The following is a 17833-nucleotide window of genomic DNA, read 5'->3' as shown; positions in this document are numbered from 1 at the left end:
TCCTGAGTTTTGAGCTATTCACATGTAAGCTCGGTGTAAGTTGATGATATCTGCTCCTGGGAATAGTGGGGGATGGCTGAAAAGGTACTCATATGTACTGAACTTAAGTTATTCCACCACAGTGACACTGCTGGTAGCTTTCCCCAGGACAGACTAGCACATACGTGTCCTTGGACAACCAGGCAAAGAACTCTTGCCTGCAGGGTGACTGACACACAAGTCTTAGAAAATTTCCACCTAATGCCTTAAATTGAAGCTCAGTGCTGACTTAGTAGGAACTGCGATCTGTCAGAATGCAAACAAAATTTTGCCAAGCAGCAGCCAGGATGATGCTCCTAATCGTCCTTCCATGGCTTAAAAACAAACAACAACAACAACAAAAAAACCCAACAGACTCATTTACTGTCAGATAAAAATGGAACAGAAGATCTTTATGACTTTCTATCTTGAGCAACCTCTTGTCAATAATCATTAAGCTAAGGGTATCCCAGTGTTTCTGCTGTCCTACAGTAGACAGAGGCATTTTGTTAGCACCCTTAAGCCAGAAGAGAATTTACAACGATGCCTCTATGGATAACAGAAATTGTCTACAGTGAACTCTAGGAGACCACTGTAGCACGCATGCATCCTGAAGAACATAAAGGTATACTAGCAATTTGGATTTAAGATGGAGCAACATTTGCTAGAAATTACTGTATGTGCTGGATCTTTTTTGTGTATTTAATTTTCAGAGGTACATTCAGTGTTTCAGATGTTTAAACAATGGACATCCCTTATTTCCCTACGTGAGTCTCAGCACAAAGCTTCATGCCCACAGGCAGTACACCACCTCCGTTGCTCAAACAGCAAGGAGTGATTTTACCCCATTTTGAAGTGTTCTTGCAAGCAAAGAAAGGCACTGCACTTCCCAGACTTCTCAAGCTAGAAGCATGCACACTATTGCAGACAATCCACAATAATGCACTTGCTCCTGCCCAGAAAAACGTGGCATACTCCAAAGCACCACTTTGCATGGACAAAGCAAGCTGCAGCCCACCCCTTTTCCAAACAGACATTTCAAGGCATTTTTTAAATTACAGTAAAGACACAATTCTGGCAGGTATGGCAGCAGGGTCACTATAGGAGCTCTGTCCTGCTCCCCATTCCTGCATGCCCAAACATATGAGGTTACACCTGAGGAGCCATTCTCCCAGAGATAACGGCAGCCAGCCACTGACAAGGTCAGGCAACAGGAGATAGGCTCAACTTCAGAAAAGCCCAGAAACAGCAGGTAGTAGCTGAATGAACCCCCTCATAGCACAGCTGCTGAGACAAGTATTCAAGCCAAAGCTCAAACTCCTGTGAGTTCTATATTGTATCTCACAGAGAGAGCACATTTCAGATCCTAAGGGGGAAGGAATTAGATTCCTACAAAACAAGCAGGAAAGGAATCAGGAAGATTCCTTGAAGAGCTTGACTTTTGCAGGTAAAGAGGCATCATTCTTCTTAATGGTTCTCAGATTAAGAGAAATTCACAGAAACACAGACATCCCAATAACCAGGGAGTGTGCAAGCTGGTGTTGCACAATTTGTTGGTCTCTCCTGCTCAGCCCTTCCATGCCTGCAGCTGCAAGACTCTATGGAGAAGAACGATGGCTGGACTGAGTATGCAGCTAGAGGACTACTGTCACAGATCAGGTCTATCAATTCCCACTCAAAGTTTTTTGTCTCTGCGGAGCTTCACAGTTGGGAGAGTGACCAGCATAGGTTTCCCAGCAAGGCAAGTCAGGCAAGAACCTGAAATTAAACCTGCTGGGATCACATTTCACATTCTGTTGTCAAGGAAAAGTAGTATTGTTCAAGGGTCCAGAAAAGTAGTAGTCTTCTCTGGTGCCAAAACAGACACTCCTCAGAAACCTAAAAAAGGCTGTTGTAAATAGGCCGTTAATATCTGCTTTCCAGAGTGCATGCCTTCTGGTACTCAGACATCCAAACAGCAAAGACAGTTTGCACGTAGCATTTGATGTACTCAGTAGTTTTCCAAGCAGATGCACTTCCTTGACTGTGTGCCATCTCAGAAATTCTCATATTGATTCACATGGATTCACAGAATAACCACAGGTTTCTTCAAGCCTAAGCAAGGCGGTCTATTACAGCTTACTTAATCTTGCAGGTGGCCTGTTAAAGGCAGAAGTAAGTAGATGCACCACATGAAACAGCACATTGAAAACCCGCTATGGCCAAGGCTATTGTGCCTTTATGAAAATTATATGCATCAGCCATTCCTTCTTAAGATTTTTCCAACTGGCTGGGACCAGAGCTGGCAGACTCCAGGGATACTTCCTAACTACTCTGAAGAAAATTCCCTTTACGTAGTAAGAATTAGCTTCCAAAGAAGCAGCTCCTTCAAAAGTGACAAAGAAATGATCAGGCCTTTCAGAAATCTCTTGGCTGCAGGATGTCCACATAACAGAGTAAAGAAATGATGAGTCAGAACTGCTGCAAGTCTATGGCCACGCCATAATGCAAAAATGGTTTTAAAGAAAAAGAAAGTGGGCATAACTTTGGTATTTCCACCTCCTGGCGCTTATTAGGCATCTGCAAGATCTAGGTTTCACAGCTATCTTTGAACCTCATGACAGCAAAGACAGCTTTTCAGTTTCCAAATAGATCTTGCTTTAGCAAAAATATTCCAGGAAGAATTTCAACTATTAAGACGTAGTTTAGGTTAGGATGGCAAGAATGGTACTCTCAAGGACAGGCAAAGAACCCCAATTGCCCCAAAATATTATTTTCCAGCTACCATGCAAAGAATGTCCAACCAAGGATTCCAGCTCAATTAGAGAGCTGTCAAACAGCGTTGCAGATGACAGATCTGTTCCATACAAGAGATCTTTATGAAGCAAATGTAGAAATATAATAGTCTTACACAAAGAGCAGCTTTGCATGTAAACTACTGTTTTGCAGAACAGAAAGCACTAAAATCATCTCTTCCTACTAAGTTCAGAAGTGGTACAACAAATGATAGCAACATGGAACCAGAAAGCCAACCTGCAAGTATGTAGCTTGCTCTGTTGCTCCCATACTATAAAGGATGAAAAGTGCATCTTCTGCTGCTAGAAGCTGAAGGAGAAGATCATACACAAAAGGAAATACAGTAAGATAGTCTCTACAGTGGTCTAAACAATAACACTAAAAGAAGACATAATACACACAGAGAGACAGACAAGGAACTTAAGCCAGATGTGTATGTGGAGAGACAGACAGATGCCCACAGAAACACAGAGGTACAGGCGAGCAGGCTGGTTACAGGTCAAGTACAGTACCTAAGCCACTTTGCTTCATCTCAGAAGACTGCCTGGAATAAGTGCTGAAGAGGCGATAACCTCCTGACTTGGAAGAAGATTCAGATAGCACCTGCAAAGACAGACAGTATAATCAGTGTCATGTTCTAAGTTAGCCACTGGTCTCAAAAGCCTTTAAACATCAATTGAAGGTAAAGAAAAGTAGGCCTTTTCCTTGAAATCACAATTTTCAAGACGCGTAAAGATACTCATATGCTAAGATTGTGGCGCTCAGTTTTAATTTCAAGTTTGTGTTGGGTTGTGGAACAGTGGAGAAGAAGGGACTCGTGTACTGAGCTCCTTGTCTCCCAAGACTCTTGCTGGGATCACTGGGACATAGACTTCCTCCTTTAGCAGCAGGAAGGTAAATCCCCTTTAACTTAGTATGCGCCTCTTGCAAAGAGCCCCCGAGTGCTGCATGCAAAGATTACATCATGAGTGACACAGAGACGTAAGCCAGCTAACAAATATCTCAAGCCCTAACTCTACTTTCACTGGTTCAGAAAACAGATAGCAAAAATGCCTGTGAAACCCCTGCAAAAGGAGGGGCAATTCTAGAGCACTTTGAAGATGCTGGCCACCTGCTGGCTGTGAAGCTGACCACCCTGAAGGACAGAAGAACAGCAAAATCAATCTTTGTTTCTTTAGCAGATCAGTGAATGGGACAGTTCTAAACCCTGACAGTTCAAGCACTCTGTCATAAACCCACCAATTTGCCTGAGATCTTAAATGGGAGACAGGAACAAAAAGTGTGGAACTGAACTGTGCGAGGCAAAGGCTGGAGTCTAAGGGAAGGCAAAGATGTCTCCGTGGCTGGGGGAAGATGTTGCATGCAATCTCGTAGCTTGTTACACTGATGTCTCTACAGAGCACGTAATCCAAATACCTCTTGTGTTTCTCAAGTGTTTCCTTATTTGCTCTTACTCATCAATTCCTCTGACCTGTGTTCCCCCTATCCTTCCTCAGGGAGGAGTAGTCTGGGAGGTCTGCCTTACAACAAATCCCTCTTTAACTTCTGCAGATCCTTTCCCAGAATCAACTCAAACACTGGCACGTTAAAAGGAATGCCAGGAAACCAAAACCAAGCAAAAGACTTTCACTAGAACAACCAAGGGCACCCATCGCATTGTTACCTCCATGGACCCCGTCTTCCTGTTCCTGATCAGTGGTGATCTCCGCTGAAGGCTGACGGGCTCGGAAGGCTGCGGAGACCTTTGCTGTGCACGGTCTGGCTCATCAACACCCTTCTCCTTGGAGAGGTCCTCCAGGCTGCCTTGGTCTGCTTTCTTGTCCTCATTCTGCAGTAAGGAAACATCGACACCTGCAGACACGTGGCCTTTGCGAGAGCTGCCCAGGTACCCACTCCAGCCTTGGACCTCCCGGCTCTGCGGAGCTCAGGAGGACGCCAGCATTCCCAAAGCCTGCCCCAACAAGCCCTCGGAGTTAGGCAGGGAAGGTGACCTGCTCACAGCCCGTGGGTGCGAGGGAAAGGCCAGAGGCAAATTTGCTGCTGGAGGTGGGCCGGCAGCAGAGCCTGGCAGAGCCCCAGGGTGCCCGAGGGGCCAGTGATGGCCACATGTCCCGCAGGCAGGGCAGCGGGCACCCAGGCAGCACGCTCACCTCCGCGGAGGCAGGTCGAAAGCCAAACCCCGTGGGCACACTTCTGTCCTCCTCACAGCCTTTCACACCAGGGCTGAAATGCAGCTCCACATGGAAACGCTCTTCTGAGGATGGGTCCTGTGAACATGAGGCACAGGAAATAAGTGAATAAATAAAAGTCAGCCCCACTGTCAGCGCAGGCGGTGGTCTGGACCCGGGCCGCCCTGCCATGCCCGTGCAGCACGCATCCCAAGCGCATCCTTTTGGAAGGAAAGCGGAAGCAACGAGAAACCATGAACATAATGGCTCTAGGTTTGTTTCATCCAAAAGGACAGCCCTTATCAGCACAAAGCTGAGGCATTCAGATTATTGTTATTTTGTGACAACAGCCACCAGAGGACCAAAACAGAATGGGCCATATGTGTATATATATATATACACAAACCTAAAACACAGCCCCCTCCCATCCACTCCTGTGGCAAAACCAGCACACGCTGCGGCAGGGAGAGATCGGCTCCCTCCGGGACCTTTAGTCAGTCATTCCAAGACTTAAGTAACTGCCTCTAATATCAATTCTTTGTATTTTTTTTTTTAAAAGGAAGCCAGAACTTTTACAGTATCTGGCACTAATGACATAAACCCAAAAGTTTCACCACCTCTACTTACTGACAGATTTGCACGACTACTAAGAGCTCTATTCAGACTTTTTTTTTTTTTTTTTTTTTCTCCACAAACAGCACGAGGAAATATTTCACTTCTGCCATTAGAATCCCACATCAGTTCTGTGAATAGCAGATTCTGACCCTACAGCGTATGGAGGTCAGGGACCGCTCCCCTCGCCCACCACATCCTGCACTACAGGACCTGGGACTCAGAACGTGCAATTCAGTGTCAAACCTACTTATGGTCATCACCATCAGCTTCCACATCCCAGCTGGTTTTTAAATTATTCTCTTTACTTCCTGAATACATCAGTATATACTTCCCTAACTATATCAGTAGATTTTTAAAATAAAGAAAAGTTTATGAATATGGAATTTCTTTATATTTTCCATAAATATTTGGAAAAACCTGCCAAATATAATTTGTTTTTATTTTCTTTCCCACTGTTAATTTGTAGTTAATATTACGAAACAGCAAATTATTCTGTGTTAGGAAACGCTTTAAAATAGATAGCATTGATTACTTAAGTTTGGTATTACTGCTCGGGGTGGCACTCCACTCACACGTTAACAAGCGTTAACAGGGTCACTGGCTCCCACCTCAATGTAAGAACTAGCAGTTGTGTTAATGATCCGTCCATCTTTATTCCCAAGCGGAGAGAGCTCGGGTTACGGACTTCCCAGCTGAACTCATCTCTTGGGGACTGCGCCTTGCATCACGGCAGGAAGGGTTTTATCCTACAGCTATATCCCTCACCTTGTTGTTGTCCTCGTAGAGCATGATAACAATCTGGGTCATGTAGTTCAGCTCTGAGATAGCACTCAAATAGTCCATGGCTCTCTTCCACTGCTGGTCTTTGTTTTCCTGATATATACACATAAACAGTCGCATGGAATAAGCAACAGCAGACACCTTGCAGCATTCAGTGAAATGGGTCTGAGAGAGTTTGTCTCTCCACAAGATAACAACATTGTCAGGACAAAAAACACCTTGCTTAACTGGCACGAAGAGAGACAACCTTGCAGCGAGGGCAGGGCGCTTACAGGAAGGAGCAACTGCATGGAGGGACACTACAGCTACCCGTACAGTCCACGTGCAGACGCCGCAAGCCCCCTGTGCCATGCTGGCTGGGGAAAAGCAGAACCCACGGCAGGTTCCCAAACACGTTCTCAAATAGCAGCCTACGGAATGGAGCATTTTAGAGAAATCTCAAAACAAGCACAAGGGGTGAACTCGTGCTAAATAAGGGACCGAGTGAAGCTGCTTTTACACAATGCCGACGCAAAGTCTCCAGAGCCACACTGGACGGCGGGGCTCCCCACGGCGGGGCAGGGCAGCCCTCCCGGCTCCCAGCACTGCCAGGGAATGGCCGTACCCAGAGCGCCACCCACGCTGCTGTGAAGCGTCTCACCACCTTGGTGGACACAAAATGAACCGCACTGGCACAGATGAACCCAGGTGCAGTCTAACATCCCTGTGCTGGCAACACAGTGTCCTCTGACACTCATGTCGGGGAATAAAGTAGCATCTTGGTGAGCGATTCAGAGGAACTTGCATGATCGCTGCCTACGGACACAGTGAGCTTCCACAGACATCAGAAATGACGCCTGCTAAGCCAGCGCAGACTCTCAAGGCGCTTCAGAACACCATGTGTAGAAAAGGGAAGATAAATCAGAGAGTCTATCGGGCAGTCTAAAGCAGAGCTTTTTGCAGGGACTGCTTGCCAGTTCCTTTAGGAAGCAGGTTATGAGAGCAAGGGAAGGTTGGATTGGATGGGTTAGTCCCCTAAAAATGTGTCATCCGTGCCTCTGGTAGAGAGCACCCCCTACGTGTTTGCAACCTTGAGCCACTCCTTTGTAAGCGAACCGATTTTACTGACTTAGAACTGACAGAAAGTCACTAAATAACAGGGCCAAACTCTCAAAATAAAGGGTTGAAGGAAGCAGGAAGAGAGGAATTCCCTCATCCCTTTTGCCTCATACTGCTCTCCTCCTACACAGGGAAGTGGTCGACTCGTCTGAAATGAGCAGGACAGCTCTTGGAGAAAACATGCCTCTGCACAAGCAAGGCAGGCAGCGTCAGGACGGAGGAAGAACAGTCCTCCCACATGCCAGAAAGGCGGGAAGCTGCAGCATGCAAACACAGCAGAGATGGAGCTGGCACATCGTTACCAGGGGAGCTGGCTAGAGGGGCAACCTACAAACATACACTGTCCACCTTGGAAAGGGCCACTGAAAAAAAGCAGGGAGGCTTACTCTGTGAGCATTGCTGGGACACTTACATCCAGGAGCCCCCCATAGCGGAAGATACTGAGCAGAGAGTGCACGTGGCTCTCACTGGTGAAGTAGAGCCGTGTCCGAACGTGGCGACCTGGTGACAGAACTCCTCTTGAGTACCTAAACCAAAATCAGCCCAGTGTTACTCACAGCCTGCCTGTGAAGTGCCATCTATTATACAGCAGCATTTCTGCCTGCTTAATGGAGTAAGATAACCCCACACTGGGAACCATCAAAGAGCAGCAGGAACAGAACAAACCGCGAGAGCACTGGGCACAGAAGCAGCAAGTTTTGTGGTACCCTCATGGAGACACATGGCAGGCCAGAGGTGGCCTCATCACACCAGCACTTGCCCCTTACAGACACAGGGATGAGGGCACCACTATCCAACTACACTGTTGGCATTGTAGTGGCACCATGCTCCTGTGGCACCATGCTCCTGCTCCACAGTCTCAACATGCCCTTCCATTTCCCTTCCAGTTCCAGAAGCACCAACATGCCTCACTCTTGGTGTGTCCTTCAGTGTTTGTTCAGAGCCTCCTTCCACACCAGTGCACTCTTCTAGCATGGTTCCCACACACTGCTCCAAAGCTGTGCCCGCCCCCCCAGCAGCAGCATGCAGCACAATCCTTACAAGGGATGTAGTTTATTGACAGACTCATCTTCATGGGTTCTCTGTAGGTCCAACTGGATCTTCTTAATGAGAGGAAGACAAAAGCCAATAGCAATCTCCAGTTTCTCCTCCTTATTAATCCCATATTCCTGCAGGAATGAAACCATAGATGCCCTTGAGCCCTGGTTCTTTGCCACATCCTCACATAAAACGAGACTGGACTTCAAGCACTACAGTTAAGCAAGGACAGAAAGGGAAATGTTACTCAGTGCCTTTCTCTCATTTTTTTTCCCCCCACATATTGCAGAGGGTAACAGAGGACAGAGACTCCCCCAAAGAATCCCAGCCTGTCTAGACATGACTGTCGGTAATCTTCCAACAGCTGAGAGGCACAAGTACCATCAAGGAACCTCCTCTCATTACATACAAACTTATACCGTGACCTGGCATGACCATTAACTGGTATTTGCAAAGATAAAACTTGAAGAGCTATGCTGGAAATAGCCAAATTGCGTCTCATCAGGAGCACTGTGAAAAAGCTTAGAAGACCACTTCTGCTCTACATGGGCACATGTGCAATTGGACCTGTCTGGTAGAGGCTCATGCCACAGAAATGAAGCATTTGTGCCAGAAGTGGGACGACAATGGTGACTAGAGAAGTCCATTGCATGTGGCCCTCCTTTCCCCTCCCGTGTTCATGGGCATAAACTTTGTGAGAATCAAGCCAAGTTTGCAAACTAAACAAGTTCCAGTTTGACAAGAATAACAAACTTGCCAAAAGCAGCTTTCACTTTAACACAGAGATGTCTCTTCCCCCCTACAGTCTTGTACGTGGAGAATGGGGTGTTGCTATAGCGCACACACTCAGCTCGATGCTGTGCTATAACGCACAACGATGAACCTGGAAAAGCTGCTGCGCCAGCTGTTTGTTATTCTGATGTCAGAATGCTCATCCAGGAAGGAAGCCCTGCCACATCTTCAGTCATAAATGGTTCTGGGCTTATACAAATACTAAGAGATATATCTGAGAAATACCTGTGATACACTGCCTTGAGAGTTAATGTGCAAGAGAATCGAGAAAAAACAGACAGGGAAGGGGTCAGAAACTGACACCATAGACATCGTCACACAGGCAGGACAGGCTATACCTGGGGTATGATCACATCTGCCAGGGCTTTGGAGAGTTTGAAGAGTTCAGCTGTGCCTTCCAGTTTCAGTGCACAGTTGTGCTGTACATCATACTTGATGCAGTCATAGATATCGGGGATCTTGCTGATGTCGTAACGCCCATTCTTCATGCGGAAATCTCGCTCCAGCTTACTCCAGCGTTGCAGCATCAGTTCTAAAGTCTCACTGTGGTACAGCTGCAGGTCTAAACAGCAGAGAACACCAAACCACGTTCACATCCTGACTACATCTGTGTAGATTTCAAGTGACAGCTATGACTGACTTCTCCCAGCACAGAAGGGCTCTGATTATTATGTCGCCCACAGGGATCCTAGACTGGACCTGTTGCACAGAGTCTGGACCTGCAGCAATAAGCTACTCCCAAAATACTTGACAAAAGTGAAACTGCTTGCCTGTTGGCTGCCGTAAATCATGTGAAATGTCCCACAGATGCCTTTTTAAAACCTCTGCACTGTCGTTAGGAAAGTTCTTAGAGATAAGCAAATTATGGCTGAAAACTCGCTGTTAACAGTCTTGAGCGTCCAGGAAACGCTTGGAAAAACCAGGCGTACCTCTCCAGGCTATCCTGCTGCTGTTTACATTCACTCGGAACCCAAGATGCATATATAATTTCCTTTACGTTACAGCTCTCTTTAACAGTAGTTGAAAGTGGAATAGGAGTCTTCTACATCAATAGCACATACAGAATTTCACTTTAGAATCTCTTTGCCACAGACAAACCACAGCGGTGTTTGGGAGCTCTGCAGATGTAACAATAAATGAATCTGCTCCAGACCCCTTCCAGTTCTGATGCTCACCTGCAGATTTTGGGTCTTCCAGACGTTTTTGTATCTGGGAGGTGAGATTCTCAATCAGGGTGAACACCTGGTTACAGACCTCTACTGGGTTCTGGATAAACGTCATGGAGTTGAGCAGAGAAGCGCTGCCTGTAGGTGCTAGCTGAGAGGAGATACCAGCAGAGATTAGTCAGTGTCTTTACAAACCAGGAACACAAAACATCTGCCTTTTGCAGCTGTGCTGATTTCTGATTAGGTACAGAAAACGTTGTGCTCCTGGCTAAGCGGAGTAAGCTGGCCTGTTCCTAGGGACAGTTGGCGTGTTTTAAAAACTGCCTCAGGACCAAACTCAGAGGCAGCAAACAACTGCTCCTATCAGATCACGCCTCCCTCCACCTACAATATTCACTCGTGTCTCACTTTGCTTCTGTGCTTGAGCACAAGGGCTTCATAGAAGTTTTAAGTTGTTCTTTGAGGTGATTTCAGTCTGGTAATCTCAGATCTCAGAGTCTGGGAAAAATAGTGGTTTGGGGACTTGGAGAAGCAGCTATAGTGCTTTTTCTGGTTGCTGTGCTGGATGTAGCCCATGCTCTCTGCTCTGCAGTCATCAGACACCGATAGGACCACAAAAGGGTTTATATCCAAAAGATCTGTTCACACATGCACAGAGCACGGATCTAGAATACAGCGAGGTGTACTCCCTGTCCACAGCAACTGGGATTGTTCTGGGCAGCATGCGGTAAACCACGAGAACTCTTCTTTTAGCACACCCATGAGAATAAAATGCCCTGGGACTTCTAAAGGGTGATTCTTGAAGGGAACAGTGGAGCAACACTGAGGATTTTCACTTGGAGAAGGGCAGGGGCTACTACCCCCAAAAAGATCCTCCCTTTCCCTTCCTAAGTTCTGTTTATATCCCGTAATTTTGGCCAGAACTTATCTCAGACTAACCAAAGGACTGTTCACACAGCAGCAGGCTTCATGTCAAACCACTGGAGCAATGCTATTCTCCCTCCAAATACAGCAAGCAATAAAGCCACACAGGTGCTTTACCTTTTCATAATCCTCTTCACAGAACTCGGCATCCTTCTGCATGATTTCATGCAGTCGTGCCTTCACTCTGTGTTGACAGCTGCTAAGGGAGTCACTGTCACTGTCCAGAAGACCATTCATATTGGCACTTTTCACCATTTGCACCAGGATGGGGGTCAGCTCTCCTTCCAGGGCCAGCAGACCCTAAAGCAACACAGGACAAGATTTCAGTTGTGTGCAACCCAACCATAGACATTTCTGGCAGTTTCATGGCCAGCCTTCAGTCAACTTGAGTGAAATCTCAATGTTTTACAGCAACAGCGCCTACAGTCACCAGTGACTCTGGCGTGTTCTAGAGCTATTCGAGGAGAAAGGCTGCCTGCAGCAGCCCCATGTTTGTCTAGGCAATTGTTGAGCAGCCAGCTCAGTTTGCTGGAAAATGCTGACACAGCAGAGGCTCTGACGAACAGCTAAAGCCACCACAGGATTCCCCTTGGCTCAAGCTTTAGCTGCAGATGAACCTGTCTTCTCCCCAACCCTCAACCCACACTGCACCAAAGACATTTTATTCGCCATTTAAACCCAGCAGTCAGGGAAAACCCCCTCTGGCTCGGCAGTCATCCAAGAAACTCTCATTCTGTAGGCAATTAATACTCGGCAACAGGTTTGACACGCTGTAACATCAAACACCAGAAATACTCCATAAATCTGTCCTTCTCCAGTCAGAGTCCTATCCTGGACAGGATACTAAAGGTAACGCACGTGCAGCTACGCTGGATTTCCAGTACCGCCCCATACACTTGCTATTAGCACAGTGTACCACCATCCTCCCAACAGAGAGGAAGAAGCTCCTAGGACAGCTCCTTCCTCATCACCAGAGGTTTTCCTTTAGAACTGGCATATTTTAAGACTAATGTAGAAGAACTAAGTGATGCCCAAAAGAGAGGAAGGACCTTTGCAAAAGCTGCTGCTGTCATCTGAACCCGACCCTCATCTGAGGCGTAGATCTTGAGATCATGACGATAGGTGCTGTGCAGTCTGAGCAAGCCGCATCCAGGGAAACCGGCGTAATCACCTGGAACAGAGAGCAAACTCAAAATCAATACTCTGACACCTGCAAAACTATCAGCTGCATATACTGCTTTAGACAACAAACTCTGTTGTGGTAACAAAGTTATGTAGAAAATTAATCACTTTCATAGCCAGCATTTAGGCTGCTCCAAAACAGACAGTTCTAGCCATACATGATGGCTAGAAATCTGATTCAGGCTTTGCTTAGCTTGGAAAACTTAATTTTGAGGAAAGAAGTGAGCGTTCACCAGTCAAGTCTGATGCTGCCCAAATTCTGCAGCAACGCTTTCTGAACAGTCCGTAATTGCCCTGCTGGCCTGAACACCCCTGTGCAGAACAGAGACAAACAAACAAACAAACAAAAAAAAAAAAAAAAAGCCTCCTTCTACTACAGGTACTGCTGCCACCAGAACTGCCGGCAGAGCTATTCAGCAGGGAGACGCCTGCCTTCCAGAGCATATCCTGTAGAGCTACAATTATCTTGTGGCACAGAATGCCAGTTTATTTATGATGGCTGAGTCAGCCATGGGAGTCAGATCAGTAACGGAGAAAGCAACTCATGCAGCTCTTGAGTCTGACCCTTCAAAGACAGTGCAGTGGTGACTAATTTGCTGCTGCCTGGAATCCCATGATGATTTCGCACAGTACCCATTCACATTGCATGAGAAGATGGGAAAACTACTTGCAGCTCCGAGCTCACAACTCAGAGAAACACCCTGCTAGACGAGGCCAGACACCGGCCAGAAGTCAGCCGTGTATCTGGACAAAGCTGCCATGTACCAGCTACTACCCAGCAACACCCCACCTCACTGCAAAATAAGACCTCTCCCTCTCCACAAATGACCATGTGAAGCAGAAGTTTCCAAAGCCACGATTCAGAAGTCACCCTGTACTGAGCTCTACTGTGAGCAAGAGGGCAACCGCTCAGTGCTCACCAGATATGGAGCAGTCAGCTCAGAACTAGATAGACCATACCCTAGGGCCCAGCCCAGCTTGCTGGTAACTGCACTCCACTTGACCAGAGCTCTGCAGACATCTCTCTTCCCTCACGTTTTGGCTCATGACACTGCAATCTACTCCCTGTACTTCCACTGGAATTGTCTCTCCTGCACTCTGCCTTCTGGGCTCCCCAGTCTCTTTTCCAAGTCAGTGGCTGATCTTCTCAGCTCCAGGCTTCAGAGATCCACAACCACACCAGAAGTCCCCAGCCCTTCTAATTCACCATTCTCATCTTTAAGAGTGGCACACAGGCCTTGTCACAAAGATCCTCCGTCCACTACTGCTCCTCCTCCTAAAGGAGTCTGTGTTCACTGACTGTCTGCTCTACTCGTTGGCACCTTGCAGTAAACACCACCACGTGCACCTAGTTTTCTCATCTTTTGGAAAGTTTACCTCACATGTTTGCTAAAAATGTGCTCTTGAGATCACAAGTGTCTGACCTCACAGCTCACCGCCCTCGACCTGCTGGGAACGCTCCTAATGCAGCCCAGGACCCCATTCGCCTTCTTTGTGGTAAGGGCACATTGTTGGCTCATGTTCAACGTGGTGTCCACCAGGACCCCCAGGTCCTTTTCTGCAATGGTGCTTTCCAGCTGGTTGGCCCCCAGCTTACACTGGTGCAGGGGGTTGCTCCTCCCCAGAAGCAGGACTTTGCAATTCCCCTCGTTGAACACCATGAGGCTCCTGCCAGCCCCTTTCTCCAACCTGTTGAGGTCCCTCTGGATGGCAGCATGACCCTCTGGTGTATCAGCCACTCCTCCCAGTTCCGTGTCATCTACAAGCTTCCTGAGGATACACTCTACCCCGTCATCCAGATAATTAATGGAGATATTAAAGAGGATCAGATCTAGTTTTCACCCCTGGGCTACACCGTTAGTTCATGGCCTCCAACTAGACCTTGTGCCACTGATCACCACTGTCTGAGCCCAGACATTCAGCTAGCTTTCAGTCCACCTCACTGTCTGCTCATCCAGCCCATACTTCATCAGCTATGAGGATGTTACCAGGACAGTGTCAAAAGGACAGAAGTCAAAGTAGGCCATAGCCACTCTTCTCCCCTCACCTAAGCAAGCCAGTCACTTCACTGTAGAAGGTTATCACATTGGTTAAACTCTACTTCCCTTTATGAATCCAAGCTGACTACTCCAAATCACCTCCCCTTGTGTGGGCACCCTTCATGTGCCCAGAAATGGTTTCCAGATTAGCTGCTCCATCACCTTCCCAGGGACTGTGGTGAGGCTGACCAGCCTGCTGTTCCCTGGGTCCTCCTCCTTCTTGTCGTTTTTGAAGCTAGGAGTGACATTTCCTCTCCTCCAGTCCTCAGGCACTTCCCCCAGTCCCCCCAGTCTTTCAAAGACAATCTAGAGTGGCCTCGCAGTGACATCTGCCAGCTCCCTCAGCACTCGTGGGTGCATCCCATCAGGGCCCATGAACTTAAATATGTCCAATTTGCTTAAGTACTCCCTGACCTGATCCTCTTCCACCAAGGGTGACTCTTACTTATTCCAGAAGGAAATCTTCTCAAATTCAATTTAAATTAGCTTAATTAATTTGAAATTTAATTAATTAAATTGAATTAATTAAACATACAAGTCAAAGACAAGCAATATCCAATACTGCTCTCCCCAGATCAATACAGTAGCAGTCTACTGCTTCTGACTCTTCACTTGGGTGAAAAAGGCACTCAGCCTTTCTTTTTCCCCTTTGGGCTCTTGTTGATCTGTGTGCACTGAATGCTTTTCAGAGTCGGAAAAAATATGGAGAAGTTCCCTTCCTATTCTCTCATCTCAAAGTAGAATTATCTGTGTTCCAAGGCAGATTTCCTCTGTTCTCTACATCTGACCTAAATTCCTTGTTAATCATACATAAATTTTGAATCGCATTTGCTGCATCAGAATGTACGTTATTAGAATGGCTTTGAATACTAGCACATCAGCTGAAAGAATGTTATTGTGCTCCAAGACATACTAAAGTTTAACCACTGCAGCAGACATCTCCAGCCAGCTTAGGGATCTTTGGGCGCAAAACCCAATTGAATTATTTATCGTTATGAGGTCAACTCAAAAGAACAAAACCAGTGATGACCCAAGTCACAGAGGCTGCACACCACCCACAGACGTCTGAGCATCCCTCACGCTGGTGATGAGTCACCGGGGCTGGGCAGCCTGGCACAGTCACAGGACAGGACCGGAGATACATGGACAAAGCTTACCTTGGCCACCAGGGTACATACAGCGAAAGGCTCGCCCCAGCTCCTCTGCCTGGACTCTTCCTGCTGGTGTCAGCTCCCCGCCCCACTTCAGCACCAGGAGAAGGGATGGGGAAGATTCTCGGCGAGCTTCTAGGAGACAAACAGGTACTCACTACCTCAGATCTCAAAGCTGAGCTTGTGGGGGGAGAGGAGGGGAGGAAGAAGAGGTTGCTCAGCACCTAGCAGAGCGTTCTCAACACAAGCCTGACCCAAAATCCCCAGGAATCAAACCAGCAAGTACAAAATTAAGAGTCGCTACTTTTTGAAGGTATAGGCTGACATTCACGAAATTGGAAGCGTAAGCCCTGTGGCAGCATCTGGGGTATACTGGTACACTATATTATGCACCACTCCAACCCTTCATATGATGTGAGTGAAGATAAGATATGGGTCACTAATTTTGCTTGCACCTCCAGAGGCCTATACAGGTAGGACAGCTGCACATGCTCTTCAACACCAGGCTTGAAGATCATCGCAGCAACATCAGGTTTCTTTACCTTCATCTTCACTTGCAGCTTTTGGATGTCCGTGAGGCAGATAGGTCAACTGAACCTTACGGTTAATGCCAGAAAAATGTCCATACCTGTCACAAAGAGGGGGGGAAAAAATTTGAACAAATCAACTTGACTCACCCTTTGCCCAGAGGTCCCTAGGCAGCACATGGCAAAAATACAGCGCAGGCAAGAGACTCCCTGCTGCAACACCAACTGCCAGGGAACACGAACATTTTGCCATCTACCTGTGACCCAGTACGCACTCCCCAAAAAAAGCAGAACAACTCCCCCAAATGAAATTCAAAGATCCATTTATTTGCCTGCTTTTCAGCTGACAGCGCTCTGTGCTCTCATACTCCACTGAGGCTTTAATCAACCGTAGTTAAAAGTGAATTAATGAGACCACAGAAAACCAATCTGCCAGCCACTCTGAGGATAACCACATCTCTAATAAGCAGACAGAGCAAGGGAAGGAAACGTAGCAAAAATTCATCCTCCGTGCTCCACAGACATGGCCTTACCACAGACACTGCCTGTGTGTGCCACAGCGAGCTACAGTTCTCAGAAAGACCTTTCTTTTGTTTCTAAGATGCCAACACCACCATATTGTCTTTTACTTCGGCTGTACAAAACCTAAGAGGACACAAACATCTTTTCATGTTTTCCAAGCTCCTTTCTGTTAAACGTTTGGCACCAGAACAACGTTATTTAAAACAAGATTTGTTCCAAATTTATCAAAATGCTTCATGCCAATGTGGTCCCTACAGGACTCTGGTTCCTCTCCCACAGCAAGAGAAGCTCAGTTTTGTCTCAAGTTGTTTAGCCAATAAACAGACACACTTGTGTCCTGGTTTCAGCTGGGACAGAGTTAATTTTCTTTCTAGTGGTTGCTGTGTTTCAGATTTGGTACGAAAGGAATGTCAATAACGCATATTGGTTTAGTAGCTGCCAGGTATTGTTTATATTTTTCAAGGACTTTTTTCAGCTTTGCATATGAGCTGAGAAGGAGCCCAGACAGAGCAACGGGATGGCCAGTGGGATGTCACGTACCACAGACATCATGCTCAGTATATAAAGGGGGGTTGGCCGGGAACCGGTACTCACAATCGCTGCTCGGGAGGGTGCCAATTCACCCAGTGGTGAGACTGCCTTGTGTCATTATTGTTACTGTTATTGTTGTTGTTGTTGTTTTATTTTCCTTTTCTGTTATTCTTCTATTAAACTGTCTTTATCTCAACCCATGAGTATTTTTTTCCTTTCCCTTTCCCTTCCTCTTCTCCCTCTTCTCCCCACCCTTCTGGGGGAAGAGGGGTGAGCAAGCGGCTGTGTGGTCCTCGCTGCCGGCTGGAGTTAAACCACGGCAACTTGGCACAAGAATCAGCAGTGGTTTTGATGCCCAGGAGAAAACGTTAAGATAGTGGCACCTTTCGCGTACAGCTGCTAACAGGGGATGGAGGAGACTCTGACCTCTGCGAAGCCAGCTGGCCAGGACAGCAGCAGCACAGCTTGTTCCTACATCGCATGCTGACCCGTGACCACGAGAGAAAC

General features: G+C 47.0%; 1 protein-coding gene across 1 annotated transcript in view; it reads right to left on the bottom strand.

The window, feature by feature from the left end:
* The window catches only part of PPIP5K1 (diphosphoinositol pentakisphosphate kinase 1), a 45025-nt gene that overhangs the window by 18091 nt on the left and 9101 nt on the right, over window positions 1-17833 (bottom strand). Inside the window, exons 13-24 of the mRNA XM_009884546.1 lie at window positions 16289-16374; window positions 15753-15881; window positions 12424-12545; window positions 11492-11674; window positions 10460-10601; window positions 9623-9846; window positions 8496-8623; window positions 7867-7981; window positions 6342-6449; window positions 4944-5060; window positions 4457-4621; window positions 3306-3396 (exon numbers count right to left, since the gene is read on the bottom strand). Coding sequence (XP_009882848.1) covers window positions 3306-3396; window positions 4457-4621; window positions 4944-5060; window positions 6342-6449; window positions 7867-7981; window positions 8496-8623; window positions 9623-9846; window positions 10460-10601; window positions 11492-11674; window positions 12424-12545; window positions 15753-15881; window positions 16289-16374 — 1610 coding nt within the window. The remainder of the gene's footprint in view (window positions 1-3305; window positions 3397-4456; window positions 4622-4943; window positions 5061-6341; window positions 6450-7866; window positions 7982-8495; window positions 8624-9622; window positions 9847-10459; window positions 10602-11491; window positions 11675-12423; window positions 12546-15752; window positions 15882-16288; window positions 16375-17833) is intronic.

Source organism: Charadrius vociferus, unplaced genomic scaffold, assembly GCF_000708025.1.
Source record: "Charadrius vociferus isolate BGI_N301 unplaced genomic scaffold, ASM70802v2 scaffold750, whole genome shotgun sequence".
NCBI classification, from domain to species: domain Eukaryota; kingdom Metazoa; phylum Chordata; class Aves; order Charadriiformes; family Charadriidae; genus Charadrius; species Charadrius vociferus.
The sequence above is the reverse complement of the archived record's forward strand: the minus strand, read 5'-3'. Positions and strand labels throughout refer to the sequence as shown.